The sequence below is a fragment of the Thermobia domestica genome, chromosome 1 (assembly GCF_964235325.1).
Source record: "Thermobia domestica chromosome 1, izTheDome1.hap1.1, whole genome shotgun sequence".
Taxonomy (NCBI): domain Eukaryota; kingdom Metazoa; phylum Arthropoda; class Insecta; order Zygentoma; family Lepismatidae; genus Thermobia; species Thermobia domestica.
In genome coordinates, this window is record NC_137454.1 from 215,743,948 (window position 1) to 215,766,824 (window position 22,877).

Sequence of the window (22,877 nt, forward strand, 5' to 3'; positions counted from 1 at the left end):
TAGGTCCACGTCTCATGTAGCATCGGTGCTGAAAAAGGATGCTAAACTCCAATGAAAAACTAATGTGATTGATTGATTGGAGAATAATGTTTCTTCTAAGCACAAAGACTATATGAGACGGAACCACTACTCGGATTTCTATCCGACGCTTTAGGATTGAACTAGGGACCACGCACACAGAAATGATACTGTTTGCCACTTAGTCATGAAAATGGGAAAGAAAATAGTGAAATGTTTACATATCCAAAATATGTTTGGTAAGTACGTGGAATTAGAAAGAAAACGTGTGTTTCGTGTTGCATTCTCTGTTTTACCCCACCAAGACAACTTGTGTTTGCTCATTGAAGACCTTAATCTGCCTCCGTTATACTTGGAGCTAGGCCTACCGCGAGACATGTCAAAAATGCGAGCTATGTTCCTCTTTGCACGAAGAGAGAATCCAAATAGAGCACCTGGCAACCTTGCAGCGTAAGCAAATGTCGCTTGACAGTTCTGACTTGCAGTAGCATACACGAGGAGCTTGCAAGCAAAAGGCGGGGGAAAACATTAAGTATACAACAGAGCCGCGTGATTGTCATTTTGCATTGCTTGTGAGATAAAGCAGGAAGCAAACATTTCATAATACTATAAACTGCAGTGATATTTTTTTCTTGTGTAATTCTTGTTCTGTGACCGGCATGTAAGCGACAAGGTACTATATCCGCACGTGATATCTTGTACATTTGTGTGCTGAGATATAGCACTGAGTTTTATTTGTGGCTCCTGAGTGCAGAAATATCTTTCATTATCTAAAGGAATTTTAAAAAATAAACAAATAAATAAAAATGACGAAACTATTGAGTATATTGCTTCAACGTAGTGATGCAAGTATTCCTTGGGGATTTCGGTTGACAGGAGGAAAGGACTTTGGACAACCCTTGACAATTCAAAGGGTAGGTTGTTTTCGTTTTCATTTTTTTAAAAATATATATAATAATATAACGTAGGATGTTTGATGTGCCTTAACTAACGCTGTTCTCAAGTGATGGGGACTAAAACCCACTACAAACCACCAAAGAACATATGCAGTAGCTACTTCATACAACATAAAATGCAATTTTTAGTTTATTGTCACACGATTCTTCCCTTTAAGTCAAAAGGTACAGATGATTAATGAAAGTGAATGATTGCAGAATTTTTTGCGCTCTCCCACTCGGAATTGAACCCGAGACCACGTGTACCAAAGGGGCACATGCTAACCACTTTTTTTAAACAAAAAAAAAATTATGTATCCTGATTCCTGATTTTCCTGATTTCATTCTTTTCTACTTCATTCAATATGACAGGAACACGAACACAGATATATCGATGACAGCTGAAATTCCACATATGCTCTCCCACCGGGAATCGAACCAGGGACTACGTACATCAAAGGCACACGCTCTAGTCACTAGACCAGCAGGGAGCACAGCCACTAGATAAGCGAGGAGGACTCAGCACTTGATACAATTTAAGAAATAATAGTAATACGATAATTCTACAACAGTAGTACAATTCAAGAATTTGTCGAAGGGGTCAAGATAGTCCACCAATATAAGAGTTTTACTCTTTTTACTCGTATAGTAGTGTACAGATTCTTAAAAACTATATATTTCTCCAACTCAGGGAGGACAATTCCCCTTGCTCTCTTCAAATGACGCTCCTATAATAGTAGTAGTATATAATGAAAAAAATAATGTTCAAAGGTGTTATAATAATTGATACTTGATGTTAAATTCATATGCGTAGTTTTCGAGAAAATCGATAAAAGTTACGGCGTTAAAACATATTATTCGTGGCCAACAAGAACATGCTCAAAATGAGATATAATAGTCTAAACCTATCATTAACTCTTAAAATTAATGTATTTCTTGTAAATAAAGACAAGAAAAATAAGGATTACTGTATTTAGTCAATTAGAAATGCATAACTGTCGACAAGTGTGTGATCTTCAACCAGAAAATTATAGTCATCAAAATAATTCCAGGCTATGTAAATTTGTGATGGACAGTATCGTGTACGTGTCTTATCTCTAGTTTCTCCCTTTTCCTCCCATATTTTCATTCCGCCAATTGTCTCATAATTATTCACTTTCATTAATCATCTGCCTCTTTTAGCCTAAAGGACACAATCGTGAGACTTTAAATTAAAGATTTCATGTCCAGTAGACCTAGCTTTATTCAGATTTCACTTTAGGAGGAGGAGGACAAGACTCTCCACCATTTTTAAGTATATTACTGTAGTCTTGATTAAAATGTGTATATGTTTAAATTTGGGGATGGAGGAAATTGCTCCACTTCCCCCTGAATGCCACGCCTGGTAATGCCATGTCAGAGAAGCAAATTTTTCAGTAGTACACGAATACGCATTTGTTGTTCGTTTATTATATATATATATATATATATATATATATATATATATATATATATATATATATATATATATATATATATATATATATATATATATCAACGGCGCCCATGTTGTGATTTCCAAGGGGGGCAAGTATAAGCGACGTTTCAAAAATAGTTTCAAATTTTGCTGTAACTGATGTAAAAATTCTATTGGATTTTCGATATTCTGAAGTACAATTTCCTCTAGGGGGCAAGCGCCCCACCTTACCCCCGTGATGGGCGCCCTTGATATATAAAACGAACAACAAACGCGTATTCGTGTACTACTAGTGAGGCTGAGACATAAACAAACAATAAAAGGTGAATCCGAACTACCATCATGCCTTCAATGTTCTCCAACAGGAATGGAAGCCGAGATCCCGTCCATAGAAGGCGCAGGAGCTAGTAGCTAGACTACCTGGAAAAGTTAATATACGCATGCGCGTGCCATACCTTATAAGTAATATGAATCGTTCTTTCCTAAGTACAGGACATTAAATACATTGTACTAAGCCAAAGTTGTTGTGGAGGGACAGTGGCTCAGTGGTAGAGTGGTTACCTCTGGTGCGTGAGGTTCGTGGTTCGATCCTCGACCAAAAAGTTTTTGGTGGACAACATGGTATCAGTGGTCTTTCTCGAGTACTTCTGTTTCCTCCCACATGTTCATTCCACCAATTATTTAATCATCATTCACTTGCTTTAATCATCCATCTTCTAAATTATAGTGTTTTTTGTAAAAAGTAAGAAAAAAATATTACTCGTATTAATAAAGTTGAATATAACCAAAATCATGTAATGTTACTTCTGTCAAGGATTTGTCTTTTTGACACTTCAAGTTCCCTGTAGTCTATTGGAGGAATATGAATTGACATGTGGCAACTTATAGTCATAATAACTTAGTTCTTGTACTACAGTATATGGTATCTTTTGGATTAAATTCTAGGGGATGAGGTAGGGTCGGCTCTAGGTATTTTGACGCCCCAAACGAAAAAGTTCGGCGTTCCTTGTAATGTTTCCGCGACCTGGATTTAATGATGTTACCTTTTTCTTTTTTCTTTTTCTTTTTTTCTTTTGTTTTAAAAAGGAGGTGGAAGTGCATTTACCTAAACAAAAAAGTACCTCCTGACCTGAACATAAGTTAATGTCATTTCCATTTGCTTTGAAGTACGCGGTGAAACTTGCTGCTATATATGTTTGGAAGGTTTACTGCCTTGTATGATTTATAACATTGCTCGTCTTATTAATGTTACTAATTCCACAAAGAAAAAGAAAAAGAAAAAGAAAAAGAAATCTTGTCACTAAAATTTGCTGCTCTAGGCCGTTGCCTACATCGCCTATATGAGAGAGCAGACCCAGATGTGCGGAGCTCGACCAAATGTTACATAGACACGAGAGGGTAGTTCTAACCATATTATTGTATCTAGTAATGGATCTTAATGAATGAAATATTACTTGAATACAATATATCTGAAACTTACGAGGGTGGATCAAATATAAACGGGATTTTATTATTTTTTTTATTTAAATTCATTTATTGAATACCACAAGGCACTTACAACTTATTTTTCCACATAGTTTCCTCCTTTGAAAATGCCTTTGTCCCAGCGTATGGGCAGCTTTTTGATTCCCTCATCGTAAAACGAACAGGTTCGTGTCACCAGCAGTTGCGCACGCTCTTCCACTTTCTTGTCATCTTTAAATCGGTGCCCTCCTAAAATTTCTTTAAGCGGTCCGAACAAATGGAAATCGCAGGACGGTAGGTCCGGGCTGTAAGCAGAATGTTCAAGTGTGGTCCAATGCATTTCCTGTACCTTCGAGACAGTTCGAGCTGCAGTATGGCGTCGCGCATTGTCGTGCAGGAGGAGGATCTGTCGAATCGATTGGTCTCGTCTTTTGCGGCGATATGCAACTCTCGCCTTGTTCAACAGCTCGCAGTAGTATTCAGCATTTATTGTGCGTCGCTCATGTAAAAAAGTCAATCAGCAAAATGCCTCGCCGATCGAAAAAACGGTTGAAAGAACCTTGCCAGCTGACAGTTGAGTCTTGGCTTTCACTGGTGCTGCCTCCCCTTTCCTCCGCCACTCCTTACTGGCTTGTTTGGATTCAGGAGTGTAGTGGTGAACCCATGTTACGTCGTAGGTGACAATCCGACTCAAAAATGCATCACTTTCTTCCACAAACCTTGCATTAAGCCTCTGATAGACCCCCAAACGTCTCAACTTCAAATTTCGGTCAAAAGGTGAGGGATGCTTCTGGAACACACTTTGCGGAACTGTAGGTCATTTTTGATGATTGCTTGACAACTCCCATAGCTGATTCAGACTTTTTCTGTAATTTCTGACACTGTTACTCGTCGATCGTCGTCAATAATGCCTTTAACCGCAGGAATGTTTTCGTTCGTAATGCTGATCCGAGGACGGCGATTGTGTTGCTGATTTTCCACACGTTTTCGTGCTTCCTTGAACATTTTATGCGAGGCATACAGACGCGTCCTTGACAATGTTTGATCTCCGAATTGTGCAGTCAATCTCTGGCAAATTTCTGCCGCTGTAACTCCTTCACGAGCAAGAAATTTTATAATTATTCGTTGCGCAATGGAGGGGTGCACCTGTTGTTCCGACATCATGAGCGGTACTGGCGAAATGGCGGGAAATATCAACAGCACACTATCTCCTCTTCCAGCGGTCCCGCCTAAACATAGCAGAAGGGCGGGGCCAGTCCTACCAACTGTTGATGTTCAGGAACAAAAAACCCGTTTATATTTGACCCCCCTCGTACATAGGGGTAGAAACAAAAGTAGGAATCTTAACTATAAAGAAAATGACTTACATTTCATAGATGTACGATCCTGTTATAAAACAAGATGTAGCAAAGGAATGTAAGTGGTTCTTCCCGCCTTCTTTCCCCTACAGATTACAAGTAATGTACGCGTAAAAAGTATGTATATTACCGTGAGGAAAAGACAATGAACGATCTTCTAGTTGAGAGTGTATTTGCTACATATACAGTACGTAAATAAGGATTTCTTTCAGCAAAATAAAAACTAAATTATTATTGACAGCAAATGACATATTCATACTCTTTAGCGACAGAGAAGTCCGTTTAAAAAAAAATCTCGAAAACTACACATGAGAATTTAAATTCAATGTGTTGCCTTGTTTAGGTCGATATGATCTGTCGACCGACATATATTTGGATAATACATTTTTAAGTTAAACAGAAATTAAAATGTGAGAGTTAATGGTAATTTTAGGCCATATTTCTTTAACCATATTATCTAGTGTCGTCTTGGTAGTATCGTAATGGAGAACTTAATAAGATCATGCTGCAGTATCAGTTTCATCTCAGTAAGTGGTATGGTCCTCGTAGAGCATCAATTTTTAGGTTCACAAACTAATTGTTTTCTCTCCTCTGTTTCCTCAAGAACGACGCATGAGGGTTTACACTCACATATCATTTTGTTCAGCTTGTAAAACTTATCAACTCGTGTATATCTCATCTATGAACATTTTCTTTCGTTAAATACTAATATCGTGTTTGTGGATTTTCTCGGGGTACTTCCACTTCCTTCTACTTTGTCATTTCACCAATTCTTCCATCATCAATCACTTGCCTTAATCATCCGTCTCCTTAACCTAAAGAGCATAACATAGAACGTTAAACTGAAGCAGGGAATTCGTGTTATTATTCAGTTCAAATTGTTTTGTCGTCGCGAATTCTGTCGAGGAATTTGAACCTTAGAAATATATAAAACGATAATCATGCCTGTTGTCCTGTATGGTTGCGAAACATGGTCGCTTACTCTGAGGGAAGAACGTAGATTGAAAGTATTTGAGAACAAGATACTAAGGCGAATATTCGGACTCAAGAGCCACGGGAATGGGGAATAGCAGAAACTTTATAACGAGGAACTGCATAATCTATACCCTTTACCAAACATTGTTAGGATGATTAAGTCTAGGGTGTTAGCCTTAATTACCATAACAATGTTTGGCTCCGGTGTGCAAGTCATGTAGCCAAAATAGAAAAAAATAGGAACGCTTTCAAAGTTCTAACTGGAAGTCCAATCGGAAAACGAGGGTCAGGGAGACGGTAGGAGGACAATATTAAAATGGATCTCGCAAAGACAGGAGTACAAAGTAGAAACTGTATCCAGTTGGTTAAGGATATAAGTCAACGTAGAGCTTTTATGAATGCGACATTAAATCTCCGGGTTCCATAGGTCATAGAACTAAATTTAGTTATTTAGTTAGATACTTTTTGTCATTGGGGAAGGGAAAGAGACCATGAGAATAGAAAAGTTTTTGCAGAGTGCGTCATGGATCGTGGCGTGTTAATTGGGCTGTCAATTACAGATAAGGTATTATCGCACTTGCAAGAGCATTAGCATGAATCAATATATAGTCCATAATAGGCAATAGTATAGAATTACTGTATACTAATGAAAATAATGTAAGTCTACTTACCTATATCTTGCCCTTGCCTCTCCAAACATAAACTCGAATGGCGCTCTGGATGGTAATGATGAGAAATAGTAATTGTAAATAGATATTGATAAAATAATAATAATAATAATAATAATAATAATAATAATAATAATAATAATAATAATAATAATAAACTATATAATAATATAATACTATTTACTATATACTATATAATATACTATATAGTTTAATATATAGTTATCAATGTTAAATGAAAATGCAACGTTGCCATTTACCTGGACGAACAACATAAGTGAATGAAGTTACTATTTGAAATGGGGACTGACTAGTGACTATGGACATGGTAGCGTAAAGAACATTAACTTAATTCACTTACGTTGTGGGTCTAGGTAAATGTCAACGTTGCATTTTCATTTAACATTGAGCGCATAAAGAGTATATAACCCAAACGGCTCGTCCGATTTAAAAAAAAAAAAAATCCTTCACTTTATACTGAAAAGATCATATTTGGAGACGGTTTTCTCTCTTACATTTTGTTATAACCCTGATAATAACAGAGCTATCCTACGTCAGGGGACTTTTGAGACACCCTGTATATATTGTTTTAACATCTGTAGCATTGTCCTTTCTATGGCACACTCCCATCACCTGTACCAACGGTTTCATGCGTGCTCACTGACATTAAAACTAAGGAAAAGATGAGAGTGTTTCAACTTAAGCCATTCGTGTCATCTTTACGAACTACACGAAAAAAATTTAGGTTGCACGCAGCGGAAGGGTACCCAGTACGCTTACCTACCCCATTTTAGACTAAAAAGCAAGAGCATTTCTTTTGTGTTGTTGAGTTGAGTTGATTTTAGTTTGGCGTCCCTTTCAGCAGCGAGGCTATATGAGACGTGGACCTATTAATTAACGTGGAATCCGAACAACATAAGCTCCCGCCGGGAATCGAACCCAGGTCTCCCACGCCAAAGGCGCGTACGCTAACCGCTTAGCCACGAAGGAGCTCTTCTTTTGTGTTGTGTTTGGCGAATTTTTTTGCACAATCGAGTATATGATTTCACAGAAGTGTAAGGATAGATAATTGGTTTAGGCCAGGATGGATTTCGACCACACCAAAATTTGGGTGATATATCTGTCTTAGGAACGGAAATGTATCGTAGCCTGAGAACTCCCTGTATAGTGTCGATGATAGTAGAAAGTTCTGGAGCAGGCAAAATATAAATAAAACCTGCTTAATTGTAGTGCAACAGTTTTCAGTCTTTCGAAATGTTCATCTAGCATAGTCAGTAAATTCTGCCATCGTTGCGCTGGTAATTGGCCATTGCTATGGTTCTGCTGTAAAGGCTAAAAGCCCACTAAATGAACATACACACAAACAGCAACAACACACGCTCAGAATTGGAAGACCTCCAATTCCCAGTGCAGACTCGCTGAATCTTAATGAAGGCCGAATACAATGTTTATTTAATTTACAAAGTTTCTTCTTCATTTTCTGCACTTACAGTTACGCAGACAAACAAGATGATTCAAGAGATAGACCACCCTAAATAAATACTAATTTCTTTTCGGATTTTTTTTGTTCAGTTTTACAACATATATATAAGATGTCTAACGCCTTTGTATGTTGTTTATTTGCATAAAACTTCGAAGCACATTCGGTTTTAATGGAAAATGTATAATTGCATCCTTTAGCACACTTTTAAGGGCATAACAATTAAACTTTAAATAAAATATCTGAATTAAATTCAGTTTCAAGCAACATAGATCTGCACTGAAGGATAATGGAGGCGCTGATATTTAGAATTACCATACAGCCTCAATTAATTGAGCTGCTATCTCTCTTGTCAATGGTTGACGAACACGAAGCTCTCGTTTCATCCTAGTGATAGTGTATTTTCCTACTTTACTACTAGGCATATTGGGCATTGAAATATGCATAAAAGAAAAACAAACAAAATATTAAATTTATGATAAAAGTGAAAAGAATGATGTTGATCAATAAGGAGTGGATTTTTAGGTGATGCACCAATAGAAAAACTCTGTTGGGGATAGAGGTGCAAGGGCTTGGAAGAAAATAGCTTTAAAAAGTTTTTTTTTCGCAGGTTTCTTTTTCTTGGCAATTTTGAACTTTTTTGAACATTTTAACTTTAGTGAAGAAATTCAAGGTGTGGTCAAAAAGTACCTTGAATGTAGTTGCACAGCGTCATCTATCCATTTCAACTAAAAAGTCCGGTAGCCTAAATCTTTTGTACTGTTAGTGTGACATGTTAGTTGGTATCCAGAGACAGAAGAATGAGGACGTGTTAAGAGTGTCAATCGTGCGCCAACATTAAGTTTTGCTCTAAGCTGCGAAAAAGTGCCGAAGAAGCACACGAAATGTCAAAATCAGAATCAAAATTTCTTGACTTTGCTAGAATATCATCCACTTTTACTGTGATTGTTCACCCACTAAGAGGAGCATCTTGAACATTGAAATTTCCAGAATGAAATCGACTGACCCGTCTTTTGGCTAACACTTTTGATAACATATCTTACCATAAATAGCATTAATTTCTTCACAGGTCTGCGCAGCATTTGTGCCTTTATGAAAATAAAATTGCAAAACGTAGTGTAATTTTCCGAAAAGTTCACTAATCTTCCCTGTACAATTCTTATTATGAGAATTCCAACACTTTTTACACATCTATTAACTTCAAGTGCCAGCTGTCAAATGACGTGACACCTAACACGCTGCGACTCATATACTCTGAGATTTGACACACTAACAGCACCTCGTATGCAAAAGGTTCAATACTTTTTAGACGACCTGATATATATATATATCCATTCAAATGCTTTATTGTATTAATGAATGTTTACAAGTGTTTCAAAAGTGTGCAATATTTATTTTTTCATGTGTGAGAGAAAGAAATTATCTAATTACTTACTGTAATATGTATTAATGATGATCGAATTATTGATATATGTTGTTTATTCCATATATAACTACCGCCATTTTAGTAGGTGTATAACTAACGTGAAATATGAGATAGAATTTTGGAAGAAAATCATTTGCTCGGAGCCTGAAAGGAAGTTATCCCCACTGCAGATACAATATCCTGCTGGACTCGTTTCTTTGTTCATTCTCATTGTAATAGCTTACCAGTATGATACCATACGTTCACAGTATTATTTTCACCCTACGTGTATTTGAAGATCAACAGAGAAAATATTCTGAAATTACCACTACATTCGCCTGCTAGAATTGAAGCAAAACGAAATCTTTTAGTTTAACGTCCGACGATTATGCTCTTTAGAGTAAGGGAGACGATGATTAAGGCAAATGAATAATGATGGAAGAATTTGTCGCATGAGAATGTGGGAGGAAATGGGAGTACCCCCGAGAAAACCCACGGACGTCCACCACAAAATTACTTGGCCGGAGATCGAACCAAGGATCCCATGCACCAGAGATAAGCGCTCTATCAGAGCCACCGAGTCCCCTAGAATTGAAGGAAATCCTGGGAAAAAAGTTAGGATGTTCGGCCGTGAGATTCGAACTCAAAATCTCGATTCGAATCAGATGTGCTAAATCATTCGTCAGCTTACATGTAAGGGACCATATGATTGTCGCGCAAATCAGATGCAGACATATGCCATCTGATTGAGCATGAAAAGATATGGAGAACACAGAAATTTAAGGTGCTAAGGGCTATAGGGAGCGGAGCGAGGAAAGAGGAAACATTGAAAGTCGGCAAAATTAAAGAAAGTCAGGAATGACGGGAAAAGTTAGTTTCTTGCAAACAAGGAAAGAAAGTCAACCAAAAGAACGAAACTAAACATAACAAGGGCATCAAGGACGAAGAAAGATCATAATCAGGGTTGCCATCCGGACCGCAGTGTTGCCAGCGCTGCATAATATTGATATGGAAGGTATAGCACAGTACAGCAATTCATGCACAAGGAAAAATATTAGTACAATTGAAAAGACTCTGTACACGTGCGTAAAAAGGTTTAAAGATAGTCGTGAGTGAATAATGTACATGAGGGAGGACAAATATAGACATGAAAGTGAAGGAGTACACATTGCTTCCACACATGTATGTTATTGTTTTGGAATCCAGTGATAACTTTCCAGCGCGCATGGTCGCTGAATTCCCCAATGTGAAAACATATGCAAGCAGATCACCGAATATGACCAAATGGGATTTGCAATTGCAAATCTTCCTGGAAGAAGTTTTGTGGCCCGATTTTCAGGGTAAGGATCGTGTTTTGCTTTTGGTTGACTCATGGACTCCGAACAAGGATGACACTCTTTACAACATGACAGTTCCTGACGGTGTTCAGTTCTACAAAAAGCTGATTCCTCCGAAATGTACAGGCCTTATACAACCTGCTGATGTGTTCTTCTTTCGTCCATTCAAAAACATGGTGAAGTTCATCACAGATACGTTAGTGTTCTCCAGTATTAATGTGTGGCAACGTGAGAACTTTCTCCGCCTTCAGTCATTTGTTCGTTACCAGTTTCCCTCTAGACGATTTCGAAAGATGATACGCTTTGCGTTTTTCAAATGTGGCTACTCCAATGAACATCCTGGACAATTTGAAACACCTTCCGCATATTGCTTTGAAAAAGGACTCACAGAGGAGTGCTGCAGAGACGCGTGTGACCAGCTTGCTTTCATCCGCTGTGCTCACTGCGAGAAATGTTTGTGTGTTGACCACGCGTTCATTCGCGATCTTCATGTCAACTGCAATTAAACTACAAATGGTGCGTACTGTTCTCTATTTTCCTCCATTTGTATGCAAGCGGGTGTAATATTCCCTCACGACTACGTTAAACCTTTTTACGCACGTTTACAGAGTCTTTTCAATTGTGTTTTGTGTTACTAATATTTTTCCTTGTGCATGAATTGCTATACTGTGCTATATCTTCCATATCAATGTTATGCAGCGCTGGCAACACTGCGGTCCGGATGGCAGTCCTGATTATGATTTTTCCTCGTCCTTGATGCCCTTGTTATGTTTAGTTTCTTTCTTTTGGTTGACTTTCTTTCCCTGTTTGCACGAAATTAACTTTTCCCGTCATTCCTGACTTTCTTCAATTTTGCCGACATTCAATGTTTCCTCCTTCCTCACTCCGCTCCCTATGGCCCTTAGCACCTTAAATTTCTGTGTTCTCCATATCTTTTCATGCTCAATCAGATGGCGTATGTCTGCATCTGATTTGCGCGACAACCATATGGTCCCTTACTTGTTAGTATTGTACGAGAGATAATTGCATTGGAATTGTCACAATGTTCTACTTCATATCTTGGTGATATGCTATCTCTATACTCACCCCGTTGATCTAATTGCTAGCGCGTGTACTTCTGGTGCACGTAGTCCTGCATTCGCTTCTCAATGGGACAGCACAAAAATTTAATTTCACAAACATTTACTTTAATCATACGTCTCCTTATTCTAAAGGGCATATTCGTGGGACGTAAAACTAAAAAAAAGAAAAAAAAATCATTTCATTTTATATAGACTACTCACAGATAGAAGAAAAAGAAAAATCGTATACAATAAACAGTTATATGTATTGCATAAACCTTTGTTGTGGCTCCTTTAGCCCTTGTGTTTCTCATACAATCACGTGTAATTGTGAGAAAGTCCATTAGCCAAGAATTATTTGATAACACTAGTAATATGTGATAACTGTGGGCGTGTTTACATGTGTGTGTTGATGTTTGCTGGCTGTAGGCTGCGGCTGCATACCTCACTAAATGTGTCAAGAGGCTTTAAATTGCAGCTTAATAAAAACTCCCATTATTCATTTTCTATGCTTCCTACTTTTGAATTTATCTCTTTTTCTCTCAAATTTGCGATATCTTATCGCTTTCACGTTTCAGTAATTAAGTAATGTTAACAAGTAGAATTGCATCCACTGTGAACAAACCATTCATCATTTATTGACTGCTTTTATCTTCATTAAGTTTTAACTTAAATTATCCGTAAGCCAAAAGATATTGGTTTATCTTGCTTATTTTTTTTAAGCATTCAGTGTTTTCATAGCGTAACAAATGAAGTAAGCAATGCATACAGTTTTTTTTATCTATCTTGATATCTTAAAATATCGCTATTAATGTAATATAAAGTAAAATGGTAAAAGAATGTCATTACGAGGTGCATACCAAAAGTAAAGTGCCGTTTATGTTTCACTTGTAAACAACTTATACATGCATCACTTCACACAAAAAGTGATAATATGATGAACCTTCATATTTAATATTGTTTGATGCACATTTTATTCTGTGTGTACCAACGTTTGTATGAACCAATTTCTCCTTATTACCTTTTCCATCCACAGTAACTTTCGAATGAAAGAGTCGATCTTCGTAGTTTCCTACAGAGAGCTTGTATTTAGAACAGATTTAAGTTAGAGACCACTGTCACGTAGTATACTAATGGGCAAAATGGACTTTGTTGAAGGGAATCGATTTTGCAATTTGATCCGTACCAAAATACCAAACAAATTTCTTTGCTGACAAGGAAGTTAAACTGCAATCAGTCAGCGAAGGTAGAGTCACGTTCAAACACTTTAAATTTTCAGGTTTACTTTTACGTTTATTTGTACACTCTTATAGAATTATAAATTCCATCGTTTTTCCTTTTCGGTCTCTCCCAAAACCTTTAACCTTTACGCGATCTTTGACGCAACTCCTTTGTTAAGCTTTAAACCTTAATAGCTCAACCCCTAATGAAGCTAGGAAGATAATTGTGGTATCAACGTGTTCGTAAAGGATTTAGCTTTCCGCCGATATGCATTTTTTTCTATGCAAAGAGTATCACAGCAGAGTAGTCTAATACATGGTAATACTCTGTATGTTCATTTGTTGCTTATATTTGGGGAGGAAGGGGAGGGGGAGTTGGCCAATTTTTAAGTCTCAGTCTTCTTACGTAAATTACATTTATTTCCAGGACGGTTCCACATAAGACGAAATCTTTTCACTGAATTTCTCTATAAGCGTAATTCTTGTTGCTATCTCTTTGGAATCTGATGTGTTCCATAAGCTTTCCAACGATGTATCAATCATGATTCTGTGATTCCATAAGCTTTCCAACGATGTATCAATCATGATTCTGTGATAATTAAGGGGGTCACCAGAGCCCACAACGCGAAAGTCTACGACTTCGTTCAAATCCCTGGCGGGCGTAGAAAGATTAAATCACGTCCTTCTGTCTACAAAGTATATTAAATCTCTTTTTAAAATAAGTGAGTATTGCGAAACTTTTGAACGTAGCAGTGCAGTATTAAGTGATATTTAAACGTGATTAGGCGTGAGAGGGCTTCTAATTTGTATAATCTATATTCATAACATTTAATCAACAGAATATAGTTTGGACTGAGTTGAAGATTTAGTTAATAGGAAAACTATTAAGATCTTGTTTATTCTTTCATAATGCATCTTGTTACGTTCTAAATCTTGGTTCATTTACTTCAATAAGTATGCAGTGCTGCTTTCTTCTGTTACAATCATAATATCAATACATGTCTCTGGATAACGTAAGAAACCCCATGTCTGCAAAGTGCTGTCCATCTTGGTTAAGGAAGATCGTCTGTGACAGCGTAAAACATCTATAAATCAATTTGTGGCAAATTTTATTTCTTCCAGATGTACAGACATGAGAGATAGACCTTGTTGTATCTCATAACCTCTGTCTAAATCTTGGCTTTACAATTTCCGTATGCAATAACTCTTGTTGTTGACATTTGCACACTGTGCTCTCAATTCACTTACAGACGTCTTTCTCATTGTTAAACTGAATACTGTCCTACAGGCAGCGGCCTACGGTGAAATTTTATTCTAAGATGGATAGAATTAACTTAGGCCTAAATGCACATAATGATGTGCTACAAGTATTATGCGATCAACCTACAATTGGGGTTATTATATGACAGATTTTTAAAAAAGAGGAGACTTTTAGATTTTTAAAAAGTGAACGACATCAGATTATTCAGAGATCAGACATCAGTGAATTATTATGAAATACTTGGTGGAATGATAATGTGGGAAGGGAATGAAGGATCCTTGAGAAAATCCAAGGATACGATATTGTCCACTACGAATGCTCATGGCCTGGAATTCAACCAGAGACCCTTGTGTGTGAAGGTTTATTCTTTAGGAGATCCAAATTTCTTCTCGTACCTTACAGCTTTTCATTCATCGATGTTTACTTTATAGTGTCTCCTTACTTGCAGAAAAATAATTAATGTAATTTACTCGTATAATCATACTGTACAATTTCTACAGAAAAAATAATGTAAAAGAAATAGTTTCACCATTCACCTGCATTGGTTTTAGCTTTACGGAGCAAATAGCTACGGAGGAGGAGCAAGAGTTTATTCCAAACTTACCTTGTTTACTTGTTTATTGTGTTTGTTTAAGTGCTCAGCGGAAGAAAAGAAGCAAAGTGAACAATGTACTTGTTTTCTATCAAGGACAATTCACAATTGGAAGTACAGCTCTTCCCTGTTGTGATGTATTTATTCTCTAAATGCTACTAGCTACTTCGTTCTTTTTCACTTTTACAGTGAAGAAAATAAGTAAGAAGCACGCATCATTGCAGGTGATTAAATGATCATGCTGCAGCTTCACTGAAACACACACACACACACACACACACACACACACACATATATATATATATATATATATATATATATACATTTAGTGTTCTTCTCCGGAGATACGAGTTGAGTTTGGGTTTAGCGTCCCGTTCAGCAGTGAGGCTATATGAGATGTGGACCTACTGATTAACGTGGAATCCGAACCACATGAGCTCCCACCGGGAATCGAACCCGGATCTCCCACGCCAAAGGCGCGTACGCTAACCGCTTAGCCATGAAGGAGCTCTCTCCGGAGATACGAATTGCACTATATGACAATATCGCAGATAAAGAACCACAGAGAAAATCTACTAATTTATCAAATAGTAAGCGTATGGCTATTCGAGAATGAGTTTTTGATGCATTACATGCCGTAGCAAACGCGACCTAGGTGGCTATTCGATAATTTTAGTTTCGCCAGAGTTATAAATCATACTGTGAGCCAGCCAGGGTTTCCAGGTCTATAATAGTAGAGTTCCAATACTCTGCATAAAGCATCTTCCAAGCAGCTGTTTCTTGCTAAAATCCCCTTGCCTGGCGACACGTCTTTTCTTTTTTCCCCCCCTTCCTTTAGACATCTTTTAAACAGCAGGTGGTCTATTGTTCCGAAACGCACCAAATACGCTCGAGCTGACGTTTTCTCCGCGTTTTTATTGTTTTAGCGTTTGCAGTGCACTGTGATTAGCCATCCACATTTCAACACATGGGCAGCGTATTCCAAGCGTATGCATGAGCAACATAAACGCTTTGCGAACGCTTGAAATAGCCGCCTATATATTCGGAAAACTTCGAAGGAAACTCATCCTCAAGAATGAGTTACCCTTTATGGATGGTTTTTCATGAGTAATGACTTTTGCCCAGGGATGGCCAAAATTTCCCGGATTTCGGAAAAGTTTCGGAATTCAGGAAATTTCCAGAATTCGGAAATTTAGAATAATTCCGGAATATTTCCGAATTCTGCATTTTTTCCGAAATCCAGAATTTTTCCGAATTACTGACTTTTTCGATTTTACTTTCCGGATTCCGGTAAATAAAAATTCCGGAATTGGTCATCCCTACTTGTGCCATATTAAAGGATTGTTATTGAAATATTTAATACTGTTAGCTATTTGACAAATATTTATTTGTAAAATACGGTGTATATATATATATATATATATATATATATATATATATATATATATATATATATATATATATATATATATATATATATATATATATATATATATATATATATATATATATAAACTGAGCAGTTTTTGAGAATAGGCTACAGTCCGGAAACAAAATCTTACCTCCAAGGATAAACCATTCTTTTAGTTTAGTTTTTTTTTTCTAGAAAACGACTTATGCCATATTATAGGGTTGTTTATGCAATATTAATTTTTATGAAATCAGAATAAACAAAATTGTTAGAGCCATTTTTGATACAATCGCAAATTCAGATTTTCATTCTCCAATAAACCTCCTTATTTTTTGGGAAGGGGGTAGGAGGAAAATTTCAAAACCCTTCTTGAGAGTCTTTTAAAAATTTTAACTTCAAAAATTTGCCTAGATACGTTGAACGATATTGCCTCTAGGCAATTGCACATACATCCAGGCGAAAGCAGAGACAGACATCCTAAAATTACATTTTCTACATGTACGGTAAGAACCATGAAACATATAAATCTGTTGAAAAATAGAATTTACTTTCGTTTTCACGATCTCCATATTTTCATCTCTCCTATTATTTCTCGAAATTAAAAGGAATATGTGTATAAAAATTGAGGAAAATATGAGGTATAGGGATGGTACCGAGACCGAGACCGAGACGTACTTTTATATACCGAGACGAGACCGAGACCGAGATGGACTTTGAAATACCGAGACGAGACCGAGACCGAGACAGGCCTCTATAAATCGAGACGAGACTTAGGTCAGTCTCGAAAGTCTCGGTCTCGTCTCGAATATTGATATTGATAGATACTAAAATTGCCTTCACTCAAAATTTCTTTCGTTGCTATGTTAGATAATATGAGAACGGATGACTGATGTACAGTGGCGTATTTAGGGGGTGGTTATCGAGCTCAAACTCCTCCCGAAATAAATTTGTGATCATTTTTTGCATTGCACGTACAACGCAAATGTTTCTTCCTCGTTCCTCAAGTCTATCCCGAAACAAAATCTACTGCTGATGCAAATAGAATTCTCTCTCTCTCTCTCTCATATATATATATATATATATATATATATATATATATATATATATATATATATATATATATATATATATATATATATATATATATATATATGGTCGCGGCCCCCCAGGGCTGCCCTGCATAGGTTCCCGGGGCCCAACTTTAATTTTAAGTGGGAGCAAGGGGTGAGTGGTACCTCATTCGATAGATCTTTAAAAACCAAAAAGCGTTGTGGCAAAAGATCTTTCATATCGGGCATTGTACTCAAAATGGCCGCCAAGATATGTTGCCTCTATCAGATACAGTAAAACGTGCAGTACCACTAATATGAAAACGGTTGAACATAAATGAACCGAACAAAAACTCAAATAGAAAATGTCATGTGGCACATCGATTGATATTGTCGCGGAGGCTTCCAGGGCTATCCTTCATGGGGGTCCAGGGCGCAACTTCAAAATTGTAAATGGAAACATGGGGTGAGTGATATCTCGTTCGATATATCTTTAAAAACTAAAGAGTGCTGTTGCAAAATATTGTTCAATATTTTGAAAATGACCACCAAGACATGGTACCTGCATCAGATAAAACGTCCAGTATCATTAATATGAAAACACCAGAACAAATATCCGAATAGGAAATCACAGAGGTATTTATCATTCTATCTCTCGGGAATGTTGCAACAGTTGAAAAGATGATTAGAAGAAATCTAACTTTTAGAAATTTATCCTAACCTCACTCCGTAAGTGAGTGAGGCGGGAAGGATCGGTCGGTGAAATTGCAGATGAGATCCTTAGTTTTTGCAAATTGTATCTACGAAACAAAGTTATTTGAAATGTGTTTTTATAAGAGATAAATGTCTCTCTAATGGGATAAAGTAGGTAAAATTCTTGTTAAATGGTATCTTCCATTTTGATTGCAGGCAGTGGTTTGATGCAAAAATGAATAAACTGAAATGCGAAACAAATTTGTCGAACAATGCAATTTAAGAACAATGTTTACAAACGTTGGTTTTGTTCAACAGTCGTCTGCATGATATTGGTTCGCTTCTTTTCCTTCTATGTCTTCTTGCATGTGATAGAATATGAGTTTCACTGAGATGTCCACAGTTACATTCCGAATAACTTTCAACGGTAATTTCAGTTGTGATCATTTGTAACGAAACGGTACATACTGATGCAGATATGTCCCAAAAATCGTTGCACGCATTGTGTTAAATTATCAGGGGTGGGCAAAATGTTGTTAAACTTGAATTTTATCTTAATTTTATTCATCTTATTTCACTTTATTTTTATTCATTATAGTACCAGTCATTTGTACACATAAGTGTTTCAGACAAACCATATCTATTGCAAATAAAAGTGAGGTTCTCATTGAGATTTTACCATTCATTCCCGCTTCACCTACTTACGGACAGAGATCGGAAAGATAATTTTCTAACATTTCCTCCTTTTCATCATGTCAATTACACTTTAATAATCTCTTTCTCCGTTGCATTATACTCCAGCCGTGAAATGATAAATACCCTCTGTGCTTTTCCTATACGAGTTTTATTCTGTTCATTTATCTCCAACTATTTTCATATTAGGAGTCTAGTGGTACTGGACGTTATATCTGATACAGGCACCATGTCTTGGCGGTCATTTTGAATACGGTGACCGATATGAAAAATCTTTTGCCACAACGCTTTTTACTTTTTTAAAAATCTATGGAACGAAGTATTACTCGTCCCATGTTTCCATTTAAAATTTTAAAGTTTGGCCCTGGGACCCCATGAAGGGCGGCCCGGGGAAGCGCCGCGACAACACCATTCGGTGTGCCCCATGGCATTTATGTTCAACCGTTTACGAGATATCTCCGTGGAAAGATTAAAATGGGCCATCCTGTATATATATATATATTAGAAATGCTGGAATTTTGTACCAAGTTGGGAAATTCTTCTAAATACTCTGCAATATTAGATAAACATACAATGTTGCTAAAGCAAAATAAAGTTGTATTTTCTCAAATTTCGCTACGTAAAGTATTACATATTTCTAATTTAATTATTTAACAAAACCACAATAGCCCATACATTATTTAGTGTAACAAAGGACAACACAGTATCACTAACATCAACATTTTGGAGATCTCTAATAACTCAAATGGTATGGCCGGTGCAATGCGCATCAACTGTATCTTAGCGTTAAATACTATGATCATGGAATAATACATTTCGAATGAATGAAGAAACAAAATTTCAAGAAACGGAATATTTAAATGTTTCTAAAGACTTCACTTCCGAAAACGCGCTCACATATCACGTCTCATCATGTAGATGCTTCCAAAAGACTTACATGCTTATAACGCCATTTACAACAATTATTTCAAATCGTTTCAGAGATACCAAACACATTGCTAGTGATTGTTATACTGCTTAAAATGACGTACAGTAGAGCGTCGATTATCCGAACGTCGGTCAACCGAACGACCGCTTAACCGAACTGTGTACTCGCTCGCACCTGTTATGGGGCGTTTACACTTAGTCGATTTGCGTTCGATTCAGTTGAATTGACGTCACTTTCAACTTAATCGACCGTGTAAAACGGGACTTCAACTTAATCGCTTGTTGATCGAAGGCTACTAATCGACTGGCAACTGAATTAAAAGACGTTCTATTTTCTGTGGTTGAAATAATTGAACACATCCATCAATCTGATTCAGCCTAGTTGCTTCGATTTAGTGGCAAATGCAGCGAGTCCATTTAGTCGATTTGCGTTCGATTCAGTTGAATTGACGCCACTTTCAACTTAATCGACCGTGTAAACAGGACTTCAACTTAATCGCTTGTTAATCGAAAGCGACTAATCGACTAGCAACTGAATTGAAAGACGTTCTATTTTCTGTGGTCGATTCTATTTTCTTCTGCTATAACACCGCAAATTGTACCAATTACTTTTTGCTTGGACATCTTTAAAATTGCCAGTCGATTTCGAATCGACCAGAGGAGAGCGAGTCGACAAGCAGCATTCAATTTCGGTTGAAACAATTGAACACATCCATCGATCTCATTCGGCCTAGTTGCTTCGATTTAGTCGCAAATGCAGCGAGTCGATTTAGCCGTGCGACTAAATCGACCAAGTGTAAACGCCCCATTACTCTCCCACCCTACCGTCCATCATTCCCCTCACTCCCAAACCAAGTTTCCCATAGTAGTCGCCGCACTGAGCCAGCGCTGGCGGAACATTGCTTCTAATGGGGCCTTCATAAGGCGCTGCTGACCGGCCAAGCCGCTAGCGAAATGCGTATGTAATATGTACATATTTTTGTTTAATAAACTGTATCACATACTATATATTCCTACTAAAGTTGCCTTTGTACGTTACTTTGTAATACTTAAAGAGATGCCTGTTTTTATGGATAAATTTACTGTACAGTACTTCTTTTTGGCAAATAAACATGTACAGTTCGATTATTCGAACAAACCAGTTTTCCGAACACCCATGTCCCCCAATTACTTCGGATAATCGACGCTCTACTGTATTTGTATTAAATTTTTATAATGATTATTGCTTTCCTTAGCTTCTATAACATTACAGCAATAGTTTTTGGTGGTTTTAATTACAACAAGTTGCAGTTACATTATTTTAAGCAGTGTTGCCCACTTGAATAAATTGCTAAATATTATTCTAAATATGTGCAAATAAAGTAGATAAACTGCAAAATATTTTAGAATTACTCGTAATTTGTTTTATGATGCAAGAATACTTTCAAGAGACGACGTTTTTCATAGTCTTTGGGCTACTTATAATGTTAATGTTTAAGTCTTCGTTCCAGCAATACATGTAAATGCAAATTGTAACTGAAATTAAATGTATCCCCCTAAGCCTTAGGCCTGGTGTACATTTTATATTAAGACCGTGCTTAATTAAAGATTCTAATTACACCCTAATTATATTTCACTTGTTTTAGTTTGACCACCGACCTCAAATTCGATCCATACCATATAGCTATATGCAATTATCCAAAGACTTACAGTTAGTAATACACAGTGTTCATTCTTGTTTTGTTTTGTTTTAGTTTAACGTCCCACAGTTATGCTAGGGCGGCTAAAGGAGACGTGGAGCGAATGATTATAGTGGAATCCGAACCCCTTCGGTCGTTCAACTTTACCCCTACCGCAAATCGAACTTGGGAGCACGCGAACCGAAATCAAGCGTGCTAGCCGCTAGACCAAATGGGGGGTCCTCACATTGTGTTGATTTAAATCATTCAGTCAGTGTTGCCAGATCCGAAGATTAAAAAGTAGCGTGTCTGTACTCCGAAAGTAGCGAATTCGAACTATTTGTAGCCCAAATATATAGAAATGAATACTGATAGTGCTAATTAAATAATTTAATATGAGCTGGAAGATGTGCTGGACGTATTGCAAGAATAAATTATGATCGTCGGACGAAAACAATTCTAGACTGGATACCACAAGACAAAAAGTCTAGGAAACCTCCGCATACAAGGTGTGACGAAATCAAGCACCACTGAGGAGTAACCTGAAAAAGAATTGCCCAAGTTAGATAGTTGTTGGAGAAGACTTGGAAAGACCTTCATCCAGCAATGGATTAATAATGGTTTATTATGATGATGGTGATGATTTTATTATATCTGGACCTCGGAGGTAACCTAAACCAAGTCATAATTTCGTAATTTTAGAGAAGCGAAAAACCGGTTTCTCAACTGAGACCTATAGTAGACCCTACTGTTTTTGAAACTTACTAAGTAGTTACAAAGTAGTAAGATGCTTTCAAACTTATATTATTACACCATTAGAAAGAACATAGTCTATTAAAAAAGTATTGTTAACTCAATTTCAACCAAAAAGTGACAGCATAGTCTACCTCGAATATATATATATATATATATATATATATATATATATATATATATATATATATATATATATATATATATATATATATATATATATATATATATATATATATAACTTTTACTAGGTAAGGTAGGGTAAAAATTGATCCAAAATTTAATGAAAGTCGTAGAGAGAAAAAAATATATTTGACTATTCAATCCATCATGTTGCAGCAAAACTACGAAAATTAATATAAAAGAAAACTAGAAAGTTAAGAATCACTTGTTCTGGCGAGTGAGAAAAAGTAGATACAGATAACTCTAATTACCTATATCCTTATATCATATGTATACGTAT

General features: G+C 36.7%; 1 protein-coding gene across 1 annotated transcript in view; it reads left to right on the forward strand.

Moving 5' to 3' along the window:
• Nucleotides 1-502: 502 nt before the first annotated feature.
• Nucleotides 503-22,877, forward strand: part of LOC145678654 (uncharacterized) — a 354,696-nt gene continuing 332,321 nt past the window's right edge. Inside the window, exon 1 of the mRNA XM_081749032.1 lies at nucleotides 503-932. Within this exon, the coding sequence (XP_081605158.1) occupies nucleotides 825-932 (108 nt within the window). The 5' untranslated portion in view covers nucleotides 503-824. The remainder of the gene's footprint in view (nucleotides 933-22,877) is intronic.